The 22601-nt window shown below is 43.2% G+C and overlaps 1 protein-coding gene across 1 annotated transcript; it reads left to right on the forward strand.

Moving 5' to 3' along the window:
* Positions 1–19558: 19558 nt before the first annotated feature.
* On the forward strand, positions 19559–20590 carry LOC134367905 (melanoma-associated antigen B3-like). Its single transcript, XM_063084564.1, has one exon. The coding sequence runs from the start codon at positions 19559–19561 to the stop codon at positions 20588–20590; it is 1032 nt and encodes a 343-aa protein (XP_062940634.1).
* Positions 20591–22601: the final 2011 nt, after the last annotated feature.

The following is a 22601-nucleotide window of genomic DNA, read 5'->3' on the forward strand; positions in this document are numbered from 1 at the left end:
ACACTCTGTGTCTCTTATTTCAATTTTCTTCTCAGTACTCCAAAATGTGTGTCAGGTGATAAAAAGATTCACCTTGTGCCCAAACTCCTGGTTTTGGAATACATAACCAGTGCAACAAGAATGCCAAAATAACTGAGAGTATACATAAAGAAAAGAAAGAGACAATATTTAGTGACAGTATGATTATATTCCTAATGTTACATAACTCTAAAAGGTCAGGGGCTCCCCTTATCATCCTAAACAACCTCTTCCCTGTAGAAGGTAAATCTGTTAGGGCAGGAGTTACATGAGAATCTAAGTCTAGCTGATGAAGAGAAATATCTCTGACACCCCACCACCTGTCCCGGGCCCCCTGCCTTGTCTGCAGCCTTTTCATCTCACTCCATTGCTGGGACAGGCACCCATTCTCTGCAAGGTTTGCAGAGGGAAAACTGCTCGAGAGTTTGCAGGGATATGTTGTTTTCCAGGAAGCCTTCAAACCAACGACAGAGCCAAGATGAGGGCTGGGAAAACCGACATCCCAGGTAGGAGTACTGGGGAAACCAACATTCCAGGATATGGCAGGGGGGGTGGGTCACAGAGAGACCAGCCTGTCCACTTGCAGGCACTGATGGTCCCAAACAGATCTGTCAGTCAGAGCATCCCCTTCTATATTCTTCAGGCTTCTGAGGGATATAGGGACAGCATCCTTAGGTCAGTATTTTAGGTCTACAGAGGAAAGAGTTCCTGCCTCTCATAGAAATGAAGGTGATAAACCTGAATGAGGGTGACGGAAGGACCCAGCCAGAACAGTAGGATCCCATAAAGTCACATCCTGATTGTTAGCCCTTCAAAGTCTGGAACTGTCCTGGTTGTTTGTGGCTGACACTGACTTTCAGTGAGGACTTTCAGCAAGGTGAGGACTTTGGTCTGAAGGCCGTGGCCTCAAGTCATCAGAGAATGGAGTTCCAAGAAGGGCGCAGAATCAAGGTGAAGACGTTGCATGTGGACATAGGGACCACTCAACTCACAACTGACAGGGCTGCACCTAGTCCCTCCCCTGGTGTTAGTTGTGGGAGGCCCAGGGAAGAGCTGGCATGCTCAGATGCCCCTGACATCTGCCTGGAGGGTCTCAAGGAGATTAGGGACTTGGTTCATAGGTGGCCATCCAGTTCAGCAGAGAGTGCAATACCAGGTTATGATAGGTGTCCAGGTAAAATTCCTATATGAGGAATGAGACAACCAACTAACCCAAAAGTGAACAGAGGACAGAGGTGTCCTTAGAAAGTCCTGCCTCCGAAGTAAGCTCTGGGAGGTCACAGGCAGAGTTTTCAGACTGAGGTTACCCCTCATTTTCTGAGGGGGGAGGTCTCAGAGATATGAAGTTCTTGGACTAATGGGGAAGACCTCATTCAGCAGAGAGGAGACTCACTCTTCAGCAGGAGTCAACATGATGATACTGAGTGACAAGGAGGAGACCCCTCCCAGAAAGAAGAGGGCACCTAGAACCCTGTGCTTCTTGTCAGACCTGAGAGACCTGGGCACGGTGTCATGATGAGCCATGCTCACTTCCTCCCAGGTCATCTCACAGAGATAAGGAACCTTGACAAAGGGAGCAGCTTCAGGTCAGCACAGAGAGGATTTCTAGGTTGCGCCCGGAGTCAAGGTGAGGATCCTGAAGACAGAGGGGAACACCTACCTCATAATACTGGGGACAACACAGATGCCTTCCACTACCGATAGCCTAGGGAGACCATGAGCGGTTGAGTCCAGATGAGACAAATTTTACTTCTTCTTAGGTGGTATCAGGGATTTGGGAGCCTTAGTATGAGGAGATAGGCCTCATGTCAAGACAGGGATGATTTCCAGGTTGTCAGGAGTCAGGGTGAGGACACTGAAGAGACTGGGACAACACATCCCATATCAGTGGGAGCCATGCAGAATCCTCCCTACTGTCAACCTCAAAGACCAAGCAGAAATGTCAGGTGAAGGTATTCATCAGTTCCTGCTCAGGAGTAACAGGGAAGTGAGAGTCTTGATCTTATGGTGGTCATCCATGTCAACTGAGGGAGAAGTCATAGGCCTGCCCAGGAGTTAAATTGGGGACTCTGAGTTGGAATCCTGTGTGAAATCACCCATTATAGGGCCTTAACCTGCCTGCCACAGCTTTCATTCTTGTGAGACCATGAGCAGGTGTGTAGCCAGATGCTATGGGTTAAATATGTCCCCCAAAAGTTCATGTAATAGAAACTTGATCCCCATTGTAACAGTGTTAAGAGGGAGGGAAATCCAATTATGACAATTGAAAAGTGGAGCCTTTGAAAGGTGATTGGATCATGAGGACTGTGCCCTGGTGAATGGATTGATCCATTCATGGAGTAATGGGTGCTCTTCTGATGGCTTAATAAGGAGAATAAGTGAGAAATTTAGCTCTCTTTTGCTCATGCCATCTCTTGCCGTGTGACACCCTGAATTGCTGTAGAGAGTCACCACCCAGAAGAATGTACTCACCACTTGCGTTCCCAGGACTTCGGACTTCCCAGCCTCCAAAACTATAAGAAATGTTTCGTTTTCATTATACCCAGTTTCAGGTATTCTATTATAAGCAATAAAAGTTGACCAATACACCAGAGAAGGCCGTTATCACTTCCTCCTGTTGGGTCTCATGGAGGTGCAGGCCTCACTATGAGGAGATATCCTCAGTTCAAAAAAGGAGGGGAGCCCCAGACACTATATAAATAGAGGAACCTCAGTGAGGACTGAGAGGACCACACGCTCTTGAATAGAGGGGACAACAAAGTGTCATGGCAGGATACAAATAGAGGAATCTCAGTGGGGACCGAGAGGACCACACACTCTTGAATAGAGGGGACAATAAAGTGTCATGCTGTACTCTTTGATATCATCCCTAGAAGGCTCAGAGCAGGGCTGTCAAATGAGGCTTCCCCTCTTTTCCTTATATCAGATCTAAGAGAGGTGAAATCCCTGGTCCAAAAGTTCAGCCACCAGTCAACAGTAGGGAGCGATCCAACACATTCCCATCACTAGGCCAGGAGTTTTCTATTTCTTACACACATTCTACCAATTCTACAAGATAGGGCTTACCAAACTCATTTTATAGATGTAGAGCCTGAGGCTCGTAGCACCTAATAATGTGCCAAAGTTCACACAGTTGGTAAGTAACAGGGCTGGGACTAGAGCCTTGGTCTGAGTTAGTTGAATAGCCCACACTTCTACTCCTCCCAGCCTGAGGCAGACCTTGTGTCCCTTAATATACTTTTCCTGTCATTACTGCAAAATGTATCATGGTCAATAAAAAGAAAGACCCATGGCTGAACTACTGGATTGTAATATATAGCCAGAGCAATAAGAATACCAAAGTCAATGTGAGGTTTGAATGAAAAAAAAACTAATATTTGGTGACAATAAGATCATATAAAAATGTGATATCAGATAACGTCAAAAGATTGAGGGTTCAAAAAAATGATCTGACTTAGTCACAGCTGTGGGTCAAATGTGTCCCCCAAAAGTTTGTGTTTGGAAACTTGATCCTTATTGTAGCAGTGTCAAGAGGGTGCGAAATACGATTATGGCATTTATATGGTGGGGCCTTTAAGAGGTTATGGAATTGACAGGTCTGTGCCCTTGTGAATGGATTGGTCCATTTATGGAGTAATGAGTTGATGGTTTATTTGATTGTCATGGGCATGGTTCTGATGGTGTTATAGGGAGGGCAAAAGAGAAGGTTAGCTTTCTTGCTTTTGCCATATTCTCTCCATGTGGCACCCTGTGTTGTGGTGGAGATCACCCCCAAGAAGTCCCTCACCATATGCGTACCCCTAGACCATGGACTTCCCAGCCTCCAAAACTGTAAGAAATAAATTTTGTTTCTTTATAAATTACTCCGTTTCTGGTATTCTGTCATAAGCAACAGACATGGACTAACACAGCCACTTCCTTATAAAAGGCAAACACATCAGAAAGGAGTTACATGAGACCCTAAATCTGGCTGGGGAAGAGAAGGAACAGATCAATATGTTTGTTTTTCTTACAGCCTACCACCTGTCCTGGGACATCTGCTTTGTGCCATAGATTTCCCATCTCACAGTAATCTCTCTTAGAAGAGATATCCATTCTCTGTAAGGTTCGCAGAGAGGACACTGCTCAAGAGTTTGCAGGGATGTGGCATTTCCCTAGGAGCCTCTAATCTAGGTGGCAAGTGCCTATATGAGGACATTAATTACTCAGGACTGGAGAAACAAACACCCCCAGAATATTGGGTATTACAAGGAGACTAGCCCCTGCCAGCTCTCAGACGTAGAAGACTCCTGGAAGAACTGTCAGGCTGAGTGTCCCCTTACTTATTCTCCACATTTGTCAGGGACTTGAGAACTTTGGTCTAAGGAGGGCAACCTCAGGTCAGTAGAGAGGATTCCCAGCATCTGTTAGATATAAATGTGAGGGCCTGTAAAAGGAATGAAGGAGTCACCCACCCAGAACACTGGGGTCGCAAAGAGTCCAGCCCCTCTGCCAGCCTTTGGAGGTCCTGAATTCCATGTCCAGATGAAGCATGAGGAAGCTCTGAGAGATAAGGAAGAGAGAGTTGCAGACGGGGACAGCACTACTGCCATGGCCAGTACATTACCCAAGGCCATGTCCAGCAGCGCCTCCTACATGTGTTGAAGTGTGAGACAGATTCTTCACTTTGTGTTTGAAAAAAAGACGTCAACATTCTAAGTAGTGGAGAGCCAAGGAGGAGCTGGAAGGAACATGTTTTCTTCTTTTTGTTCTTGCTGTACTTGAATAATTGGAAGATTTATGTGTTTCTTTTTCTTTTTTTCTGGTATTTTTTAAGTGCATTACTTTTAATAGAAGATTTATTTAGCTTCAGTATCTGTGTTTATGAATACCATGGATCACACATTTATTTCTGTTTTCCATATATAAGTATAAATGTTTTGGTATTTTGTTCAACAAATTGACAATCTTTGGTTCTCCTTTTGTCGTCCAGAAGAAGATGTCATGTGCATAAGAATTTCATTTTTTATTGCATAAATTTAAGGTGTACAACATGATGCTTTGATATACATATACTTAGTGAAATGATTACCACAGGTAAGCAATTCAACATGTACACTATCTCAATTGGTTAACTTTTTTTGTGGCTAGAGCACCTAAAACCTACTCTTTTAGAAAATTTCCAGTATACACTACAATATTATTAACTATAGTCCTCAGGCTGTACTTTAGATCTCTAGATTTATCTATTGTACATAACTGCAACTTTGTACCCTTTGAGGTGCATTTCCCCATCCTCTCCCCACCCCAGCCTCTGGTAGCCACTGTTTTATTCTTTTTTTCTATTTATTCAACTTTTTCCTTTTTAAATTCTACATATAAGAGAGAACGTGCAGTATTTTTTTCTTTCTATGCCTAGCTTATTTCACTTAGCATAATGCCACCCAGGTCCTTCCATGTTGTCGCAAATGGCAGGATCTTTTTTAAAAGCCTGAATAACATTACATTGTGTGTGTGTGTGTGTGTGTGTGTGTGTATCACAGTATTTTTATCCATTCATTCATTCATCCATTGACGGACACTATGGTTGTTTCTATATCTTGGTTATTGTGAATAAAGGTGCAATAAACATGGAAGTGCAGATATGTCTGCGAGTTGCTGATTTCATTTTTTTTTTTTTTTTTTTTTTTTGGTTCAGGACAACATATTTATTCTCTCATAGTTCTAGAGGCTAGAAGTTTGAAATCAAGGTGTTAGCAGGGTTGTTTTCATCTGGAATCTCTGAGAGAGAATGTGTTCCAGGCCTCCCTCCTGGCTTCTCATGACTGAGCAATCCTTGGCATTCCTTGGTTTATAGCTGGATAACTTCATTCTTTGCCTCATTCTCCACATGGACTTCCTATCTTTCACTCTGTGTCTCATATATTCCTCTGACTTTTTCTTTTTTCTTTTTTTTTTTTTTAATTTTATTTTGTCGATATACATTGTGGCTGATTATTGCTCCCCATCACCAAGACCTCCCTCCCTTCTCCCTCCCCCCCTCCCCCCCAACAATGTCCTTTCTGTTTGTTTCTCGTATCAACTTCAATAATTGTGGCTGTTATATCTTCTTCCCCTCCCCCGGTTTGTGTGTGTGTGTGTGTGTGTGTGTGTGTGTGTGTGTGTGTGTATGTGTGTGTGTGAATTTATATATTAATTTTTAGCTCCCACCAATAAGTGAGAACATGTGGTATTTCTCTTTCTGTGCCTGACTTGTTTCACTTAATATAATTCTCTCAAGGTCCATCCATGTTGTTGCAAATGGCAGTATTTCATTCGTTTTTATAGCTGAGTAGTATTCCATTGTGTAGATGTACCACATTTTCCATATCCACTCATCTGATGATGGACATTTGGGCTGGTTCCAACTCTTGGCTATTGTAAAGAGTGCTGCGATGAACATTGTGGAACAGGTATACCTTCGACTTGATGATTTCCATTCCTCTGGGTATATTCCCAGCAGTGGGATAGCTGGGTCGTATGGTAGATCTATCTGCAATTGTTTGAGGAACCTCCATACCATTTTCCATAGAGGCTGCACCATTTTGCAGTCCCACCAACCATGTATGAGAGTTCCTTTTTCTCCGCAACCTCGCCAGCATTTATCGTTCAGGGTCTTTTGGATTTTAGCCATCCTAACCGGGGTTAGATGGTATCTCAATGTGGTTTTGATTTGCATTTCCCGGATGCTGAGTGATGTTGAGCATTTTTTCATATGTCTGTTGGCCATTTGTATATCTTCCTTAGAGAAATGCCTACTTAGCTCTTTTGCCCATTTTTTAATTGGGTTGCTTGTTTTCTTCTTGTAAAGTTGTTTGAGTTCCTTATATATTCTGGATATTAATCCTTTGTCAGACGTATATTTTGCAAATATTTTCTCCCACTCTGTTGGTTGTCTTTTAACTCTGTTAATTGTTTCTTTTGCTGTGCAGAAGCTTTTTAGTTTGATATAATCCCATTTGTTTATTTTTCCTTTGGTTGCCCGTGCTTTTGCGGTCGTATTCATGAAGTCTGTGCCTAGTCCTATTTCCTGAAGTGTTTCTCCTATGTTTTCTTTAAGAAGTTTTATTGTTTCAGGGTGTATATTTAAATCCTTAATCCATTTTGAGTTGATTTTAGTATACGATGAGAGGTATGGATCTAGTTTCATTCTCCTGCATATGGATATCCAGTTATCCCAGCACCATTTGCTGAAGAGGCAGTCCCTTCCCCAGTGAATAGGCTTGGTGCCTTTGTCAAAGATCAGATGGAAGTAAGTGTGTGGGTTGATTTCTGGATTCTCTATTCTATTCCATTGGTCAGTGTGTCTGTTTTTATGCCAGTACCATACTGTTTTGGTTATTATACCTTTGTAATATAGCTTAAACTCAGGTAGTGTTATGCCTCCAGCTTTATTTTTTTTGCTCAGCATTGCTTTGGCTATGCGTGGTCTTTTATTATTCCATATAAATGTCTGGATAGTTTTTTCCATTTCTGAGAAAAATGTCTTTGGAATTTTGATGGGGATTGCATTGAATTTGTATATCACTTTGGGTAGTACGGACATTTTCACTATGTTGATTCTTTGAATCCAAGAGCATGGGATATCTTTCCATCTTCTTGTATCCTCTCTAATTTCTCTCAGCAGTGGTTTGTAGTTCTCATTATAGAGATTTTTCACCTCCTTGGTTAACTCAATTCCTAAGTATTTTATTTTTGGGGTGGCTATTGTAAACGGGCAGGCTTTCTTGATTTTTTTTTTTTTTTTTTTTTTTTTTTTTTTTTTTTTTTTTTTTTTTAATTTTATTTTGTCGATATACATTGTAGCTGATTAATGCTCCCCATCACCAAAACCTCCCTCCCTTCTCCCTCCCCCCCTCCCCCCCAACAATGTCCTTTCTGTTTGTTTGTTGTATCAACTTCAAATAATTGTGGTTGTTATATCTTCTCCCCCCCCCCCCCGGTTTGTGTGTGTATGTGTGTATGTGTGTGTGTGAATTTATATATTAATTTTTAGCTCCCTCCAATAAGTGAGAACATGTGGTATTTCTCTTTCTGTGCCTGACTTGTTTCACTTAATATAATTCTCTCAAGGTCCATCCATGTTGTTGCAAATGGCAGTATTTCATTCGTTTTTATAGCTGAGTAGTATTCCATTGTGTAGATGTACCACATTTTCCGTATCCACTCATCTGATGATGGGCATTTGGGCTGGTTCCAACTCTTAGCTATTGTAAAGAGTGCTGCGATGAACATTGGGGAACAGGTATACCTTCGACTTGATGATTTCCATTCCTCTGGGTATATTCCCAACAGTGGGATGGCTGGGTCGTATGGTAGATCTATTTGCCATTGTTTAAGGAACCTCCATACCATTTTCCATAGAGGCTGCACCATTTTGCAGTCCCACCAACAATGTATGAGAGTTCCTTTTTCTCCGCAGCCTCGCCAGCATTTATCGTTCATAGTCTTTTGGATTTTAGCCATCCTAAGTGGGGTTAGATGGTATCTCAATGTGGTTTTGATTTGCATTTCCCGGATGCTGAGTGATGTTGAGCATTTTTTCATATGTCTGTTGGCCATTTGGATATCTTCCTTAGAGAAATGCCTACTTAGCTCTTTTGCCCATTTTTTAATTGGGTTGCTTGTTTTCTTCTTGTAAAGTTGTTTGAGTTCCTTATATATTCTGGATATTAATCCTTTGTCAGATGTATATTTTGCAAATATTTTCTCCCACTCTGTTGGTTGTCTTTTAACTCTTTTAATTGTTTCTTTTGCTGTGCAGAAGCTTTTTAGTTTGATATAATCCCATTTGTTTATTTTTCCTTTGGTTGCCCGTGCTTTTGGGGTCGTATTCATGAAGTCTGTGCCCAGTCCAATTTCCTGAAGTGTTTCCCCTATGTTTTCTTTAAGAAGTTTTATTGTCTCAGGGTGTATATTTAAATCCTTAATCCATTTTGAGTTGATTTTAGTATACGGTGAGAGGTATGGATCTAGTTTCATTCTCCTGCATATCGATATCCAGTTATCCCAGCACCACTTGCTGAAGAGGCAGTCCCTTCCCCAGTGAATAGGTTTGGTGCCTTTGTCAAAGATCAGATGGCAGTAAGTGTGTGGGTTGATTTCTGGATTCTCTATTCTATTCCATTGGTCAGTGTGTCTGTTTTTATGCCAGTACCATACTGTTTTGGTTATTATAGCTTTGTAGTATAGCTTAAAGTCAGGTAGTGTTATGCCTCCAGCTTTATTTTTTTTGCTGAGCATTGCTTTGGCTATTCGTGGTCTTTTATTGTTCCATATAAATGTCTGAATAGTTTTTTCCATTTCTGAGAAAAATGTCTTTGGAATTTTGATGGGGATTGCATTGAATTTGTATATCACTTTGGGTAGTATGGACATTTTCACTATGTTGATTCTTCCAATCCAAGAGCATGGAATATCTTTCCATCTTCTTGTATCCTCTCTAATTTCTCTCAGCAGTGGTTTGTAGTTCTCATTATAGAGATTTTTCACCTCCTTGGTTAACTCAATTCCTAAGTATTTTATTTTTTTGGTGGCTATTGTAAATGGGCAGGCTTTCTTGATTTCTCCTTCTGCATGTTCACTATTGGAGAAAAGAAATGCTACTGATTTTTGTGTGTTGATTTTGTATCCTGCTACTGTGCTGAAATCATTTATCAATTCCAAGAGTTTTTTTGTAGAGGTTTTAGGCTGTTCGATATATAGGATCATGTCATCTGCAAACAGGGACAGTTTGACTTCATCTTTTCCAATCTGGATGCCCTTTATTTCCTTCTCTTCTCTGATTGCTCTGGCTAGTACTTCCAACACTATGTTGAATAGGAGTGGTGAGAGTGGGCATCCTTGTCTAGTGCCTGTTCTTAAAGGAAAAGCTTTCAGCTTTTCCCCATTCAGGATGATATTGGCAGTGGGTTTGGCATATATGGCTTTAATTATGTTGAGATACTTTCCCTCTATACCTAACTTATAGAGGGTCTTTGTCATGAATGAGTGCTGAACTTTATCAAATGCTTTTTCAGCATCTATAGAGATGATCATATGGTCCTTGTGTTTGAGTTTATTAATATGGTGTATCACATTTATTGATTTACGTATGTTGAACCAACCTTGCATCCCTGGGATGAATCCCACTTGATCGTGATGAATAATTTTTCGTATGTGTTGCTGTATTCTGTTTGCTAGTATTTTAGTGAGGATTTTTGCATCTATATTCATCAAGGATATCGGCCTGTAGTTTTCTTTTTTGGTTATATCTTTACCTGGTTTTGGTATCAGGATGATGTTTGCTTCATAGAATGAGTTTGGGAGATTTGCGTCCGTTTCAATCTTTTGGAATAGTTTGTAAAGAATCGGTGTCAATTCCTCTTTGAATGTTTGGTAAAATTCTGCTGTGAATCCATCTGGTCCTGGGCTTTTCTTTGTTGGGAGCCTTCTGATAACAGCTTCAATCTCCTTTATTGTTATTGGTCTGTTCAGATTTTCTACGTCTTCACGGTTCAGTTTTGGGAGCTTGTGTGTGTCCAGAAATTTATCCATTTCCTCCAGATTTTCAAATTTGTTGGCATACAGTTGTTTATAGTAGTCTCGAATGATTCCTTGTATTTCAGATGAATCAGTTGTAATATCGCCTTTTTCATTTCTAATTTTTGTTATTTGAGTCTTCTCTCTTCTTTTTTTTGTTAGCCATGCTAATGGTTTGTCAATTTTATTTATCTTTTCAAAAAACCAACTTTTTGATTCGTTGATCTTTTGAATTGTTTTTTGGTTTTCAATTTCATTCAGTTCTGCTCTGATCTTAATGATTTCTTTCCGTCTGCTAACTTTAGGTTTGGATTGTTCTTGTTTTTCTAGTTCTTTAAGGTGAAGTGTTAGGTTGTTCACTTGCCATCTTTCTATTCTTCTGAAGTGAGCATTTAATGCAATAAATTTTCCCCTCAATACTGCTTTTGCAGTATCCCACAGGTTTTGGTATGATGTATCATTGTTTTCATTAGTTTCAATAAACTTTTTGATTTCCTGCTTGATTTCTTCTTGGACCCATATGTCATTAAGTAGAATGCTGTTTAATTTCCATGTGTTTGTATAGTTTCCAGAGTTTTGTTTGTTATTAATTTCTAGTTTTAATCCATTGTGGTCTGAGAAGATACATGGGATAATTCCAATTTTTTTGAATTTACTGAGACTTGATTTGTGACCTAATATGTGATCTATCCTGGAGAATGATCCATGTGCTGATGAGAAGAATGAATATTCTGAGGTTGTTGGGTGGAATGTTCTGTAGATATCTGCCAATTCCAATTGGTCTAGAGTCTTGTTTAGATCTTGTGTTTCTCTACTGATTCTTTGCCTAGATGATCTGTCTAATATTGACAGTGGAGTGTTCAGGTCCCCTGCTATTATGGTATTAGTGTCTATTTCCTTCTTTAGGTCTAATAGAGTTTGTTTTATAAATCTGGCTGCTCCAACATTGGGTGCGTACATATTTATGATTGTTATGTCTTCTTGATGGATCAGTCCTTTTATCATTAAGTAGTGTCCCTCATTGTCTCTTTTTATGGTTTTTAGTTTAAAGTCTATTTTGTCAGATATAAGAATAGCCACTCCAGCTCGTTTTTCTTTTCTGTTTGCATGGTAAATCTTTTTCCATCCTTTCACTCTTAGTCTGTGTGAATCTTTATGGGTGAGGTGGGTTTCTTGTAGGCAGCATATAGTTGGGTCCTGCTTTTTGATCCAGTCAGCCAGTCTGTGTCTTTTAATTGGGGAATTTAAGCCTTTAACATTAAGAGTTGTTATTGAAAGGTGTTGATTTATTCCTAGCATTTTATTGGTTGTTTGGTTGTCTTAGGTGTCTTTTGTTCCTTGCTTTCTGATTTACTGTTTGGTTTCTTTGTTTGTTGGTTCCTTAGGTTGTAGATAGTGTTTTTGTTAGCTTGTTTTCTCTTCATGAATGCCATTTTTATTGTACTAGCGGGTTTAGATTTTTCTTAGGTTTTTATGGCAGTGTTAGTTATTTTTCAGGAACCAAACCCAGTACTCCCTTGAGGATTTCTTGTAAGGGTGGTCTTGTGGTAGTGAACTCCCGCAGTTTTTGTTTGTCTGAGAAATATACTATTTGCCCCTCATTTCGGAAGGATAGCCTTGCAGGGTAGAGTATTCTTGGCTGGCAATCTTTGTCTTTTAGTATTTTGAAAATATCATCCCATTCCTTTCTAGCTTTTAGGGTTTGTGATGAAAAGTCTGATGTTAACCTGATTGGGGCTCCCTTATAGGTGATTTGACGCTTCTCTCTTGCAGCTTTTAAGATTCTCTCTTTGTCTCTGAGTTTTGCCAATTTGACTATGACATGTCTTGGAGAAGGCCTTTTTGGGTTGAATACGTTTGGAGATCGTTGAGCTTCCTGGATCTGAAGATCTGTGATTTTTCCTATACCTGGGAAGTTTTCTGCCACTATTTTTTTGAATATGTTTTCAATGGAATCTCCATTTTCCTCCCCTTCTGGAATACCCATGACTCGGATATTTGAGCGCTTGAGGTTGTCTGATATCTCTCTCAGATTTTCTTCCATGTCCTTGATTCTTTTTTCTTTCTTTTTGTCTGCTTGTGTTATTTCAAACAGCCCATCTTCAAGTTCAGAGGTTCTCTCTTCAACTTCGACAAGCCTGCTGGTTAAACTCTCCGTTGTGTTTTTTATTTCGCTGAATAACTTCTTCAGTTCAGCAAGTTCTGCTACATTTTTTTTCAGGACATTGATTTCCTTGTATATTTCCTCTCTCAGATCCTGTATACTTTTCCTCATTTCATCATGATGTCTAGCTGAGTTTTCTTGTATCTCATTCAGTTTCCTTAGAATTATCACTCGAAATTCCTTGTCAGTTATTTCAAGGGCTTCTTGTTCTATAGGATCTAGAGTATGAGATTTATTAACTTTTGGTGGTGTAATTTCTTGATTTTTTGTATTTCTGGTGTCTTTTTTTTGGTGTTTATTCATTGTTGCAGGGGGTTTCACAGTCCACCGGTTTAAGACTAATGACTAATAGGATGTTGCTGTGGTTGCCAATTTGGTATGGCTCCCACCGTGACTGCTCAGTTGGCCTCTAGTGTCTTGTGTGTGTGGTTGCCTCGGGTCTTGGGCTTCTCCGGGGATCCACCTTTCTGGTCAGCTTGTACTCTGCTGGGCTGGTGGATCACGTACCACAGGGTGTGTGATCTCTGTTGAGCTTTCACTTTCTGTACAGGACTTCTCCCCGTTCCGTGTGCTCTGGCCCGGGCTGTTAGATCGTGCAGTGGCGACCCCACCGGGTGTGTGGTTTCTGTCGAGACTCCGCCTCCCTGGCCGCACGTCTCCCCCCTCTGTGCACACTGTGCTGGGCTGGGGCGTGTCTTCTGCACCCCTCGTCTATCAGCTGGGCCTTCAAGACCCTGCTCAGCACCGCCTCGCCCAGGAAGTCTACCAGGTTTCTGCTAGGCACAGACGACCGGTCTCTCTGGGTGCCTTTGTAGCACTGTGTAGATCTTTCTCGGGTCTTGTTCACCTTTGTATCCCCCTGGTATAAACCGAGTCTAGTGCCCGCCTGCAGCCTGCTCTCCGGCAGGTTCAAGCGGACCTGGGAACTCTCCTACCGCACTATTCCCAACCAGAAATTCGTTAGGCTTTTTTCCAAACTGGTGGTCGCAGAGATGGTATCTGCCTCCCAGTAACAGGAAGTTTACCGGGGCCGGAGTCCAGGGTGTGGTGGAGTGACAGTCGGCCCGCCCGTACTTCCTAGCCCTCCCAAAATTGGTCGGGACGCCCCACACCCCCAGTCCTGCCAGAGAACCGCGGAGGGAGTGGGAGAGGAGGTCGGCCCGCAGGGTCCGGAAAGCCCCGCGCCAGGCCAAGCAAATGGGCTCAGTGATGGCCGAGCAGGGCGGAGCTGCCCGCACCTGGGAAAATGGAGGCAGCACCGGGGGCAGTGAGTGGCCTGGTGGTGCAGTCGGAAGCCGCGTGGGCATTCACCCCCCGAACAGAGCTGTGCCAGGGATCACTCACAGTGCTGTGCCAGGTCGGGCGCTCGCTCTGTCTCTGGTTTGTTGCCTTCCGTGTTCTCGGCGCTGCCGCCTCGGGCTGTTCAGTCGCGGCGCCGCTCGGGCGCTCCCAGGAATCTTCTTTAATGCCGGCCTGAAACCTCGAATCCTGAATAGGGCAGCTGGCCGCCTTCAGTGCGGCCCCAGCCTCCGGGATCCTGGCTGCACCCACAGCAGCCCTGGCGCCGTGTTCCCTGTTTCAAGACTCACTTTTGCAGCTAAGAATCAGTTCTTTTCCTGCTCCACACTTCAAAGCTGTTGCCTGTAAATGAGGCAGCCTCTCCTGCCGGGGGCAAAGTGGCGTTGAGCCCCCACGACCGGCCAGCAGCAGCAGTCCTCCCTTAAGAGATGGCCAGAGGAAGGTCCACAAGTTTCCCGGCTGCCTGAGGACCAGTGGCCACCTTTTCCACCTCAGCTACTCCGCGCCAGCCGCCGCAGCCGCCGCCATCTTGAAACCACCCTTTCTTGATTTCTCGTTCTGCATGTTCACTATTGCAGAAAAGAAATGCTACTGATTTTTTGCGTGTTGATTTTGTATCCCGCTACTGTGCTGAAATCATTTATCAATTCCAACAGTTTTTTTGTAGAGGTTTTAGGCTGTTCGATATATAGGATCATGTCATCTGCAAACAGGGACAGTTTGACTTCATCTTTTCCAATCTGGATGCCCTTTATTTCCTTCTCTTCTCTGATTGCTCTGGCTAGTACTTCCAACACTATGTTGAATAGGAGTGGTGAGAGTGGGCATCCTTGTCTAGTTCCTGTTCTTAAAGGAAAAGCTTTCAGCTTTTCCCCATTCAGTGGGTTTGGCATATATGCCTTTAATTATGTTGAGATGCTTTCCCTCTATTTACTTATAGAGGGTCTTTGTCATGAATGAGTGCTGAACTTTATCAAATGCTTTTACAGCATCTATAGAGATGATCCTATGGTCCTTGTGTTTGAGTTTATTAATATGGTGTATCACATTTATTGATTTGCGTATGTTGAACCAACCTTGCATCCCTGAGATGAATCCCACTTGATCGTGATGAATAATTTTACGTATGTGTTGCTGTATTCTGTTTGCTAGTATTTTAGTGAGGATTTTTGCATCTATATTCATCAAGGATATCGGCCTGTAGTTTTCTTTTTTGGTTATATCTTTACCTAGTTTTGGTATCAGGATGATGTTTGCTTCATAGAATGAGTTTGGGAGATTTGCGTCCGTTTCAATCTTTTGGAATAGTTTGTAAAGAATCGGTGTCAATTCCTCTTTGAATGTTTGGTAAAATTCTGCTGTGAATCCATCTGGTCCTGGGCTTTTCTTTGTTGGGAGCCTTCTGATAACAGCTTCAATCTCCTTTATTGTTATTGGTCTGTTCAAATTTTCTACGTCTTCATGGTTCAGTTTTGGGAGCTTGTGTGTGTCCAGAAATTTAGCCATTTCCTTGCTGATTTCATTTACTTTGGGTATATGCCCAGTAGAGGGATTGCGGGGTCATACGGTGGTTTTAATTTTAAATTTTTGAGGATTGTCACACTGTACCCATAATGGCTGTACTAATTTACATTCCCTCCAACAGTGTGTGGGGGTTCCATTTTCTCCACACCCTCGTCAACACTTGTTATCTCTTGTGTTTTGTTTGTTTTGTGGTTGGTTGGTTTGTTTTATAATAGCCTTCCTAAGAGGTGAGATTTGATACCTCATTGTGATTTTGATTTGCATTTCCCTGATGGTTAGTGATATTGGGCACCGTTTCATACCTGTTGGCCATGTGTTCCTTGCAGAAATGTCCTGTGAGTAGTGAATTTTTTGGACAGTGGTTTTCTTGGAAAAGTGAATGAACACTACAGTAAAATTGTTGAGATCTAAAAATAAAGAAAAAAGTAAATGGTTGTTAATTCTTGGTTGGCCTAATTCCTTCTAGTCTTTCTTCTTATAAAATTTGCTTAGAAGATTCAAGAATGTAGAAGAAATTAAATCCTAATTTATTAGATTTCATACTCACTCTCTTGTGTATTCCTTAATCATTAATTAAGCATTAGCTCTTAGAAAGCCTTCATACTAGTACTGGGGAGGATTTCTAAAATTAAAAAAAAAAATCCAGCCGCTGCCCATTGACTGAATTTTAGAATCTAGAAGTAACTACCACATGAAAAAGATGGGGATATATTCTCTAAGACCTAAAGAACAAGTGAAAAGAAAGGATGAGGAAGGGAGAAGTCTCAAGATGAGACCAGTCACGTGTAAATGACCCAAGACAGGGCAGTTTGGAGCCTTAGGAAACTGCATGTCCCTCACTGACAGGTAATTTTAAGTAAGGCTGCATGGTGAACTGGATAAGGCTGAAGGAGTGGTGAGCAGAGGCCAGACCCTCACATAGAATGTCTCAGAGTTGAGAGACAAAGCCTGGAGTGGGAAACTGTCCCTAATATTTACATTGGGATTGTGGAAAACCAGACAGAACTCCACCTGGGGCAGGGATGGAGTCCTGTGCTCCTGACACAGAGTACAAGCTTGGTGTTTTATGCACATCATCAGAAGGGAGTTTCTGAGAAACAGAACTGATACCCTTAAGGGAGTTGGGATAACCAGAAGTCACTGTGCTGGCACTCTTTGTCCTGGGCTGGGAGATCCAGAACCTACTCCATTAAAAGGACATTCAGTGAGGTCATCTTGTGTGCAATTTGGCAAACTCTAAGCGGGCTCTAGATTTTGGCTGGTGGTTAAATAAATAAAAATAAGGGTGGTTTACATAGAAGGGCATCTGGGAGTTAGGAAGCATATTGGTCACTGACAAAAATTTTAAGAACTTTGAGTTGTAGCCAACAGGGAAACACTTTCCTGCAAACAAATTATATCTTCTAATAAGGATATATTGCATAATTTTCTTTGCCAAGCAGCATTTTGTTTGACTGCAATTTCTTTGTCTTGGAGTTTGGTAATGTGCTCAAGTTCACGGGGCTAGTGACAGTGCTGGACGTAGACTCCTGGTCTGAATTACTCTAGAGCCCACACTGTTCATTCCACTCTTCTCTGCCTGAAGCAGACCTTGTGTCCATTAGTTCATTTTTCTTCTCAGTACTCTCAAATGTATCTCAGGAGATTAAAAAGAAGGACTTTGTGCCTTAAGAATTCGATTGGAATACATAGCCAAAGCAATGTTATAACTGAAGAGGAGAAAGACATAATATTCAGTGACAACATGATCATCTACATATGCAAATACAGTTAATCTCAATATCAGAGTATCACACAGGGTCTGATAGATACCAAGACAGGGAGCCTGCGTGAGGAATGTGGGGAACCAGAACAGTGGTGTCCCACAGAAACCTGACTTTGCTGTCAGACCTCACAGGACCCAAACATCCCTGGCCTAATGTGGCTCAGTCTAACTTCCTGGGTAAGCCTGGGGGGGTCTCAGAATAGGGAGGACCTTGAACTCAGTAGTGCTCATGTCAGGGAAGGTGAAGTTCTAGGACTGGCCAAGAGCAAGGTGAGGTTGTTGATTGAGAAAAAAGGGATTACTAAACCCGGAGTTGTGGGGACTTCACAGAGTCTCATCCCTGTTTTGGCCCTGGGAGGCCCCAGGCAGAGCTGTAAGGTTGAGTTGCCACTCCTTTCCACGTGGAGGGTTTCAGGGAGGGGAGTGCCTTGTCCAATAGAGTTCTACAGAGTGAGGGGTCTTGGCCCTTACTGGAGTCAGGGTGAGGACCACCAAGAGCCCGAAACCTGTTTTCTAGTCAGTGAGGCCCCTGGAAGTGGTTGCCATTTGTACCATGCCTAGACTTCCACTCTAGGCATTGAGGGAAGTGAGGGTTTGGGAGGTTGGCCAACTCTGATCAGTAGAGGGAGGAATCCCAGGCTCTGATAGGACACCAGAAGTTTGAACCTAGAAACCACCAACTTTACAACAGTGGGGTCCATGGTGTTCTGTCCCTGCTGTCAGCCCTCAAAGACCCCAGGCACCCACCACCGGATATGGTTCATCCTCACTTCCGCATTGAGGGCTGGGGCCTCGTCTGAAAAGCATAGCATCTTGTTGGCCAAGAGTGAATTCCCAGGGCTGGTCTGGAGTTAAGGTGTAGACCCTGAATATGGACTGAAGGGACCACCTCCCACCCATAACCAAGGGGACCCCAGTAAGTCCTACCCCTGTAGTCGGCCTTGAGAGGTCCCGGCAGAGCTGTCTGGCAGAGTTCTGCCTGAAAATTCTCAGCGATGGGTGGGCCTTTGTCTACGGGAGTACGCCCCCTCCCCCCCGAATCTTCAGAAGGAGAAGACCTAGGTCCTAATTTGGGTCAACGTGAGGGCTCTGAGTGCTAATGAGGGTCTCTCTCCCCAGTAGAGGTGACAACAGAAAGCAGTGCCCCTGCATTCAGTTCTGCAAGGCTCCAGGTAGAGGTAGTCGTATGTGTGGAGCCCTTAACTTCTTTGTCTAGGGCCTTGTTCTGAGGCTGGAGGACCCAAGTGTGTGGAGGGAGGTGTCCCAAGTCCTAGAGGGAGTCAAGGTCAGAGACCTGAGTGAGGACTAATGGGAACACTGGCTCTAAAAAGTAGGGTCCCATTAATTCTGCTTCTCTCTCAGTGCTGGGGAACCCCACAGTAGCTATCAGTCTGGACTAATTGTGTGCCCCAATTCTGCACAGGGAGGAGACCCAGAGCCTTTTGGGGTCAGGATGAGGACCCTGAAAGAAGAACGGTAGTACCGCTCACCACACCCCCCACCTCCAAAAGGAGGCAACAGAGAAACAGAGAGTTCTCCCTCCCCACTTGCAGCCCTGAAAGGTCCAGGCATGGAAGTCAGGTGTATGTAAAACTCTCTTTTTCATAGCATTACGTTTCTGAGGGGCATCAGATCAGCAGAGGCAGGTGTCCTAGGTTCTACTTAGGGCCAAGGTGAGGAGGACTCTGAATGGTGGCTGAGGACCCCAACAAGCCCAGAACAGTGCAGGCCCCCACAGAATTCTTAGCACCAAGTGCCTCTTGGCAGGGGTGGTGGGCTAAGGCATCCATTCAACTCCTCTTAGGGGGTCCCAAGGAGACGAGGACATTGGTTGGAGGTGTCAAATTTAATGCAACGTGGAGGAGGGGGCCAGGCCCTGCCAACAGTTGATATGACGGTCTTGAATGTGAACTGAGAGTACTACCTCTACCCCAGAATTGAAGGGGCTCCATAAGGACTAGACCTGCCTGCTGCTACTGCTCTCAGTCACAGGCAGGCTGGCAAGCTGCAGCCTCAGGCACACCTTAATTACTTTCACTGGGTTCTGAGAGGACAGACTGATCAGAACACAAGCCCTGTGGGTTTCTAGAGCAGTGCTCTCACGGAAACCTGCAGAGTGGCCTTCTTAAAGCCAAGGTGGTCTCTCCCTGCTGAAGGTGCTCACGCCCTCTCATCTTCTCTCCTACAGGTGCCAACATAGCCTGACCTTCTGCCCACACTCCTGCCTGCTGTCCCTGACCACAGTCATCATGCCTCGGGGTCAGAAGAGTAAGCTCCGTGCCCGTGAGAAACGCCGCCAGGCTCAAGGTGAGACGCGTCTCCAGGGTGCTCAGGCTACTGCAACCAAGGAGAAAATATCCTCCTCATCCTCTTCTCATTTGGGGGATATTACTGAGAATGAGTCACCTGCTAGGTCACGTAGCACTCTCAAGAAGCCTCGGCGAGCCCCATCCACCAATGTGTCCGTAGATGTTTCTCACACAAGATCATGTGAAGAAGCCGACAGTAAAATTGAGAAAAAGCCAAGTCCCACCCAGGCCCCACCCTCCACTACGCAGTCTCGTAGAAGCCCTCTAACCAAGACGATAAATACTTTGGTGAATTTCCTAATACACATGTACAAAATGAAAAAGCAAGTTACGAAAACAGGTATACTGAAGTTCATCAATAAAAGGCACAAGAAACATTTCCCTGAAATCCTCAGACAAGCTTCTTTCAGCCTAGAGGTGGTATTTGGTATTGACTTAAAGAAAGTCGATTCTCCCAAGCACTCCTATGCCCTTGTCAGCAAAATGGACCTCCCCTACCGTGGGATGTTGAGTCGTGGCAAGGGTTTTCCCAAGACTGGCCTCCTGATGAATCTCCTGGGCGTGATCTTCATGAACGGCAACTGTGCCAGTGAGGAAATGATCTGGAATTTCCTGAATAAGATGAAAATATATGATGGGAAGAGACACTTCCTATTTGGGGAGCCTAGGAAGCTCATTACCCAAGATTTGGTGAAGCTTAAATACCTGGAGTACCGGCAGGTGCCCAACAGTGATCCTGCACGCTATGAATTCCTGTGGGGTCCAAGAGCCCATGCTGAAACAAGCAAGATGAAAGTCCTAGAGTTTTTGGCCATGGTCAATAAGACTGTCCCTAGTGCTTTCCACTTCTGGTATGAAGAGGCTTTGAGAGATGAGGAAGAGAGAGCCCAAGCCACAATTACACTCAATGAAGGCACTAATGCCACGACTGAACGTTCCAGGGCCATGTCCAGCAGCTCCTCCCACAACTAGTGAAGAAGAGGCAGATTCTTCACTATGTGATTGAAAAGAGCAGTCAGTGTTCCAAGTAGGGGAGGGCTGGGTGTGACTAGAGGGAACACAGTGTATAATGCCTTTGTGTTCCTGTTCTATATGAGTAATTTGGAGATTTATCTGTATTTTTTGGTATGTTTCAAATGTTCCTTTTATTTAGCATTATAATCTAAGCTTATGAGTGATATTGTTCACACTTGCTTGTAAGGATTAAGAGTAAGAGGTTTGCTGTTTTGTAAAACAAATTGTGAAAACTTCCATCTTATTTAGTGATCTGATGCAAAATAACATAGAATTGGGATAAGCATTTCCTTGAAAATGTAAAAATAATCCAGCAGTAAAACACATGGACTCAAGAAAGAAAAAGAGTAATATTGTCAATGTTTGCTATCCTAACATCTTACTTTGTGTTTTATAAAATTAAAAGATAAATACCTACATGTGCCTGGTTTATTTATTGAAGAATATAGATTTGAATCATAACAAATTGGGCTCCGTGCTCTGAGGCTCACTTATTTCTCAGACATGAACTGAGCGTCTGCTCTTGGAAGGCTCCATGCTAGTATTGGGAGGGCTAAGAAAAAAAAGATCCAGATTCTGCTCTATTAAAAGGGCATTCAGTTAGGTTGTCTTGTATGTAATTGGGCAAAATCCAGGCAGGGTCTAGAGTTTGGGTGGTGGTTAAATGAATAAAAACAGGAGTGGTTTAGATGGAAGGGAAGCTGAGAGGGAGAGAAATTTAGAAACTTTGTGTTGCACTGACTGAGAAAGTCTACCTCACTCTGACACTGAATGATTTATTACGTTACAGGGAAATATCACTTAGTTTTCCTTGTTAAGCATCACTGTGTCTGATAGGGTTTTCTTTTTCACTATAATGCCACATAATCTCTGACATCTCCTGGATTGAAAAATAAATCCCAGTGTAGTGGATTGTAACATCAGGGGATGAATTAACTATGATAAGAACTGGCATTTTTTAAGTCTCAATACGTAACAAGCATTATGTCATTGTGGACAGCTCCCACCTTTTAGAAAGTTAAATCTCTTCAAACAAACACGTAAGAGGCTGAGTCTGGCTGGTAGAGAGGTGGTATAAGTCAGTGTGTTTTTTTCTCTGACAGTACATCTGTCCTGGGGCCTCTGTCGTGTGTTACAGCTTCCCCATCTCACATCACTCCTGGACGGGCCCATTCTCTGCAAGATGTGTCGCAGGGAAACTGGTCAAGAGTTTTTAGAGCTATGGCAATCCCCAGGAAGTTTTTAACCAAGGGACAGGAGCCAAGATAAAGACCCCCAATATAGGAGGACTGGGAAGAACAACATGCCAGGCAGTTGTCAGCCTGAGCATCTCCTCACTTATTCTTCAAGGTTTTCAGGGACTTGTGAGTCCTACCTTAAGGAGGATGACCTCAGGTCTGTAGAGGGAGGAGTCTCAGTCTCTGACACATTGCAAATTGAGGACTCTGAATGAGAAATGAGGGAAGCACCTATCCAGAGCAGTGTGACCCATAGGCTCCTGACCCTGCTTTCATCCCACAGAATCTCAAAAGCCTTGGCAGGATGTGGCTGGACCTGATTTCCACTTTGGAGGTCTCAGGAAGGTGAATACCTTGGTCTGAGGCTGGCCAACTCAGGTCCATAGAGGGAGGATTTCCAAGGTGTGCCAGGAGTAAGTTAAGTACCCTGAAGAGTGCAAGAAACACCAAACCCCTCAGTAGGGACCCCACAAAATCCTCCCTATTGCCAGAACTGAGAGATTAAAGCATAAATGTCAGGCAGAGGCACCCTCATATCGTTCTCACTAGTAACAGAGAAGTGGGGGTCTTGGTCTGAAGGGGGCAGTCCTAGCTCAGCAGAGGAAGTAAGTTTAGGCCTTCTTATGAGTCATATTTAGGATCCTGAGTGGACACTGAGTAGGACAATCCACCATAGGGCTTCGATCTGTCTACCACACCTGTCACGCTTGAGACATCATGGTAAGCTGTGG

The sequence above is a fragment of the Cynocephalus volans genome, chromosome X (genome assembly GCF_027409185.1).
Source record: "Cynocephalus volans isolate mCynVol1 chromosome X, mCynVol1.pri, whole genome shotgun sequence".
In the NCBI taxonomy this organism is placed as follows: Eukaryota; Metazoa; Chordata; class Mammalia; order Dermoptera; family Cynocephalidae; genus Cynocephalus; species Cynocephalus volans.

Coding starts and splice junctions, on each gene's coding strand:
- LOC134367905 (XM_063084564.1), top strand. CDS start 19,559: ATGCCTCGGGGTCAGAAGAGTAAGCTCCGTGCCCGTGAGAAACGCCGC.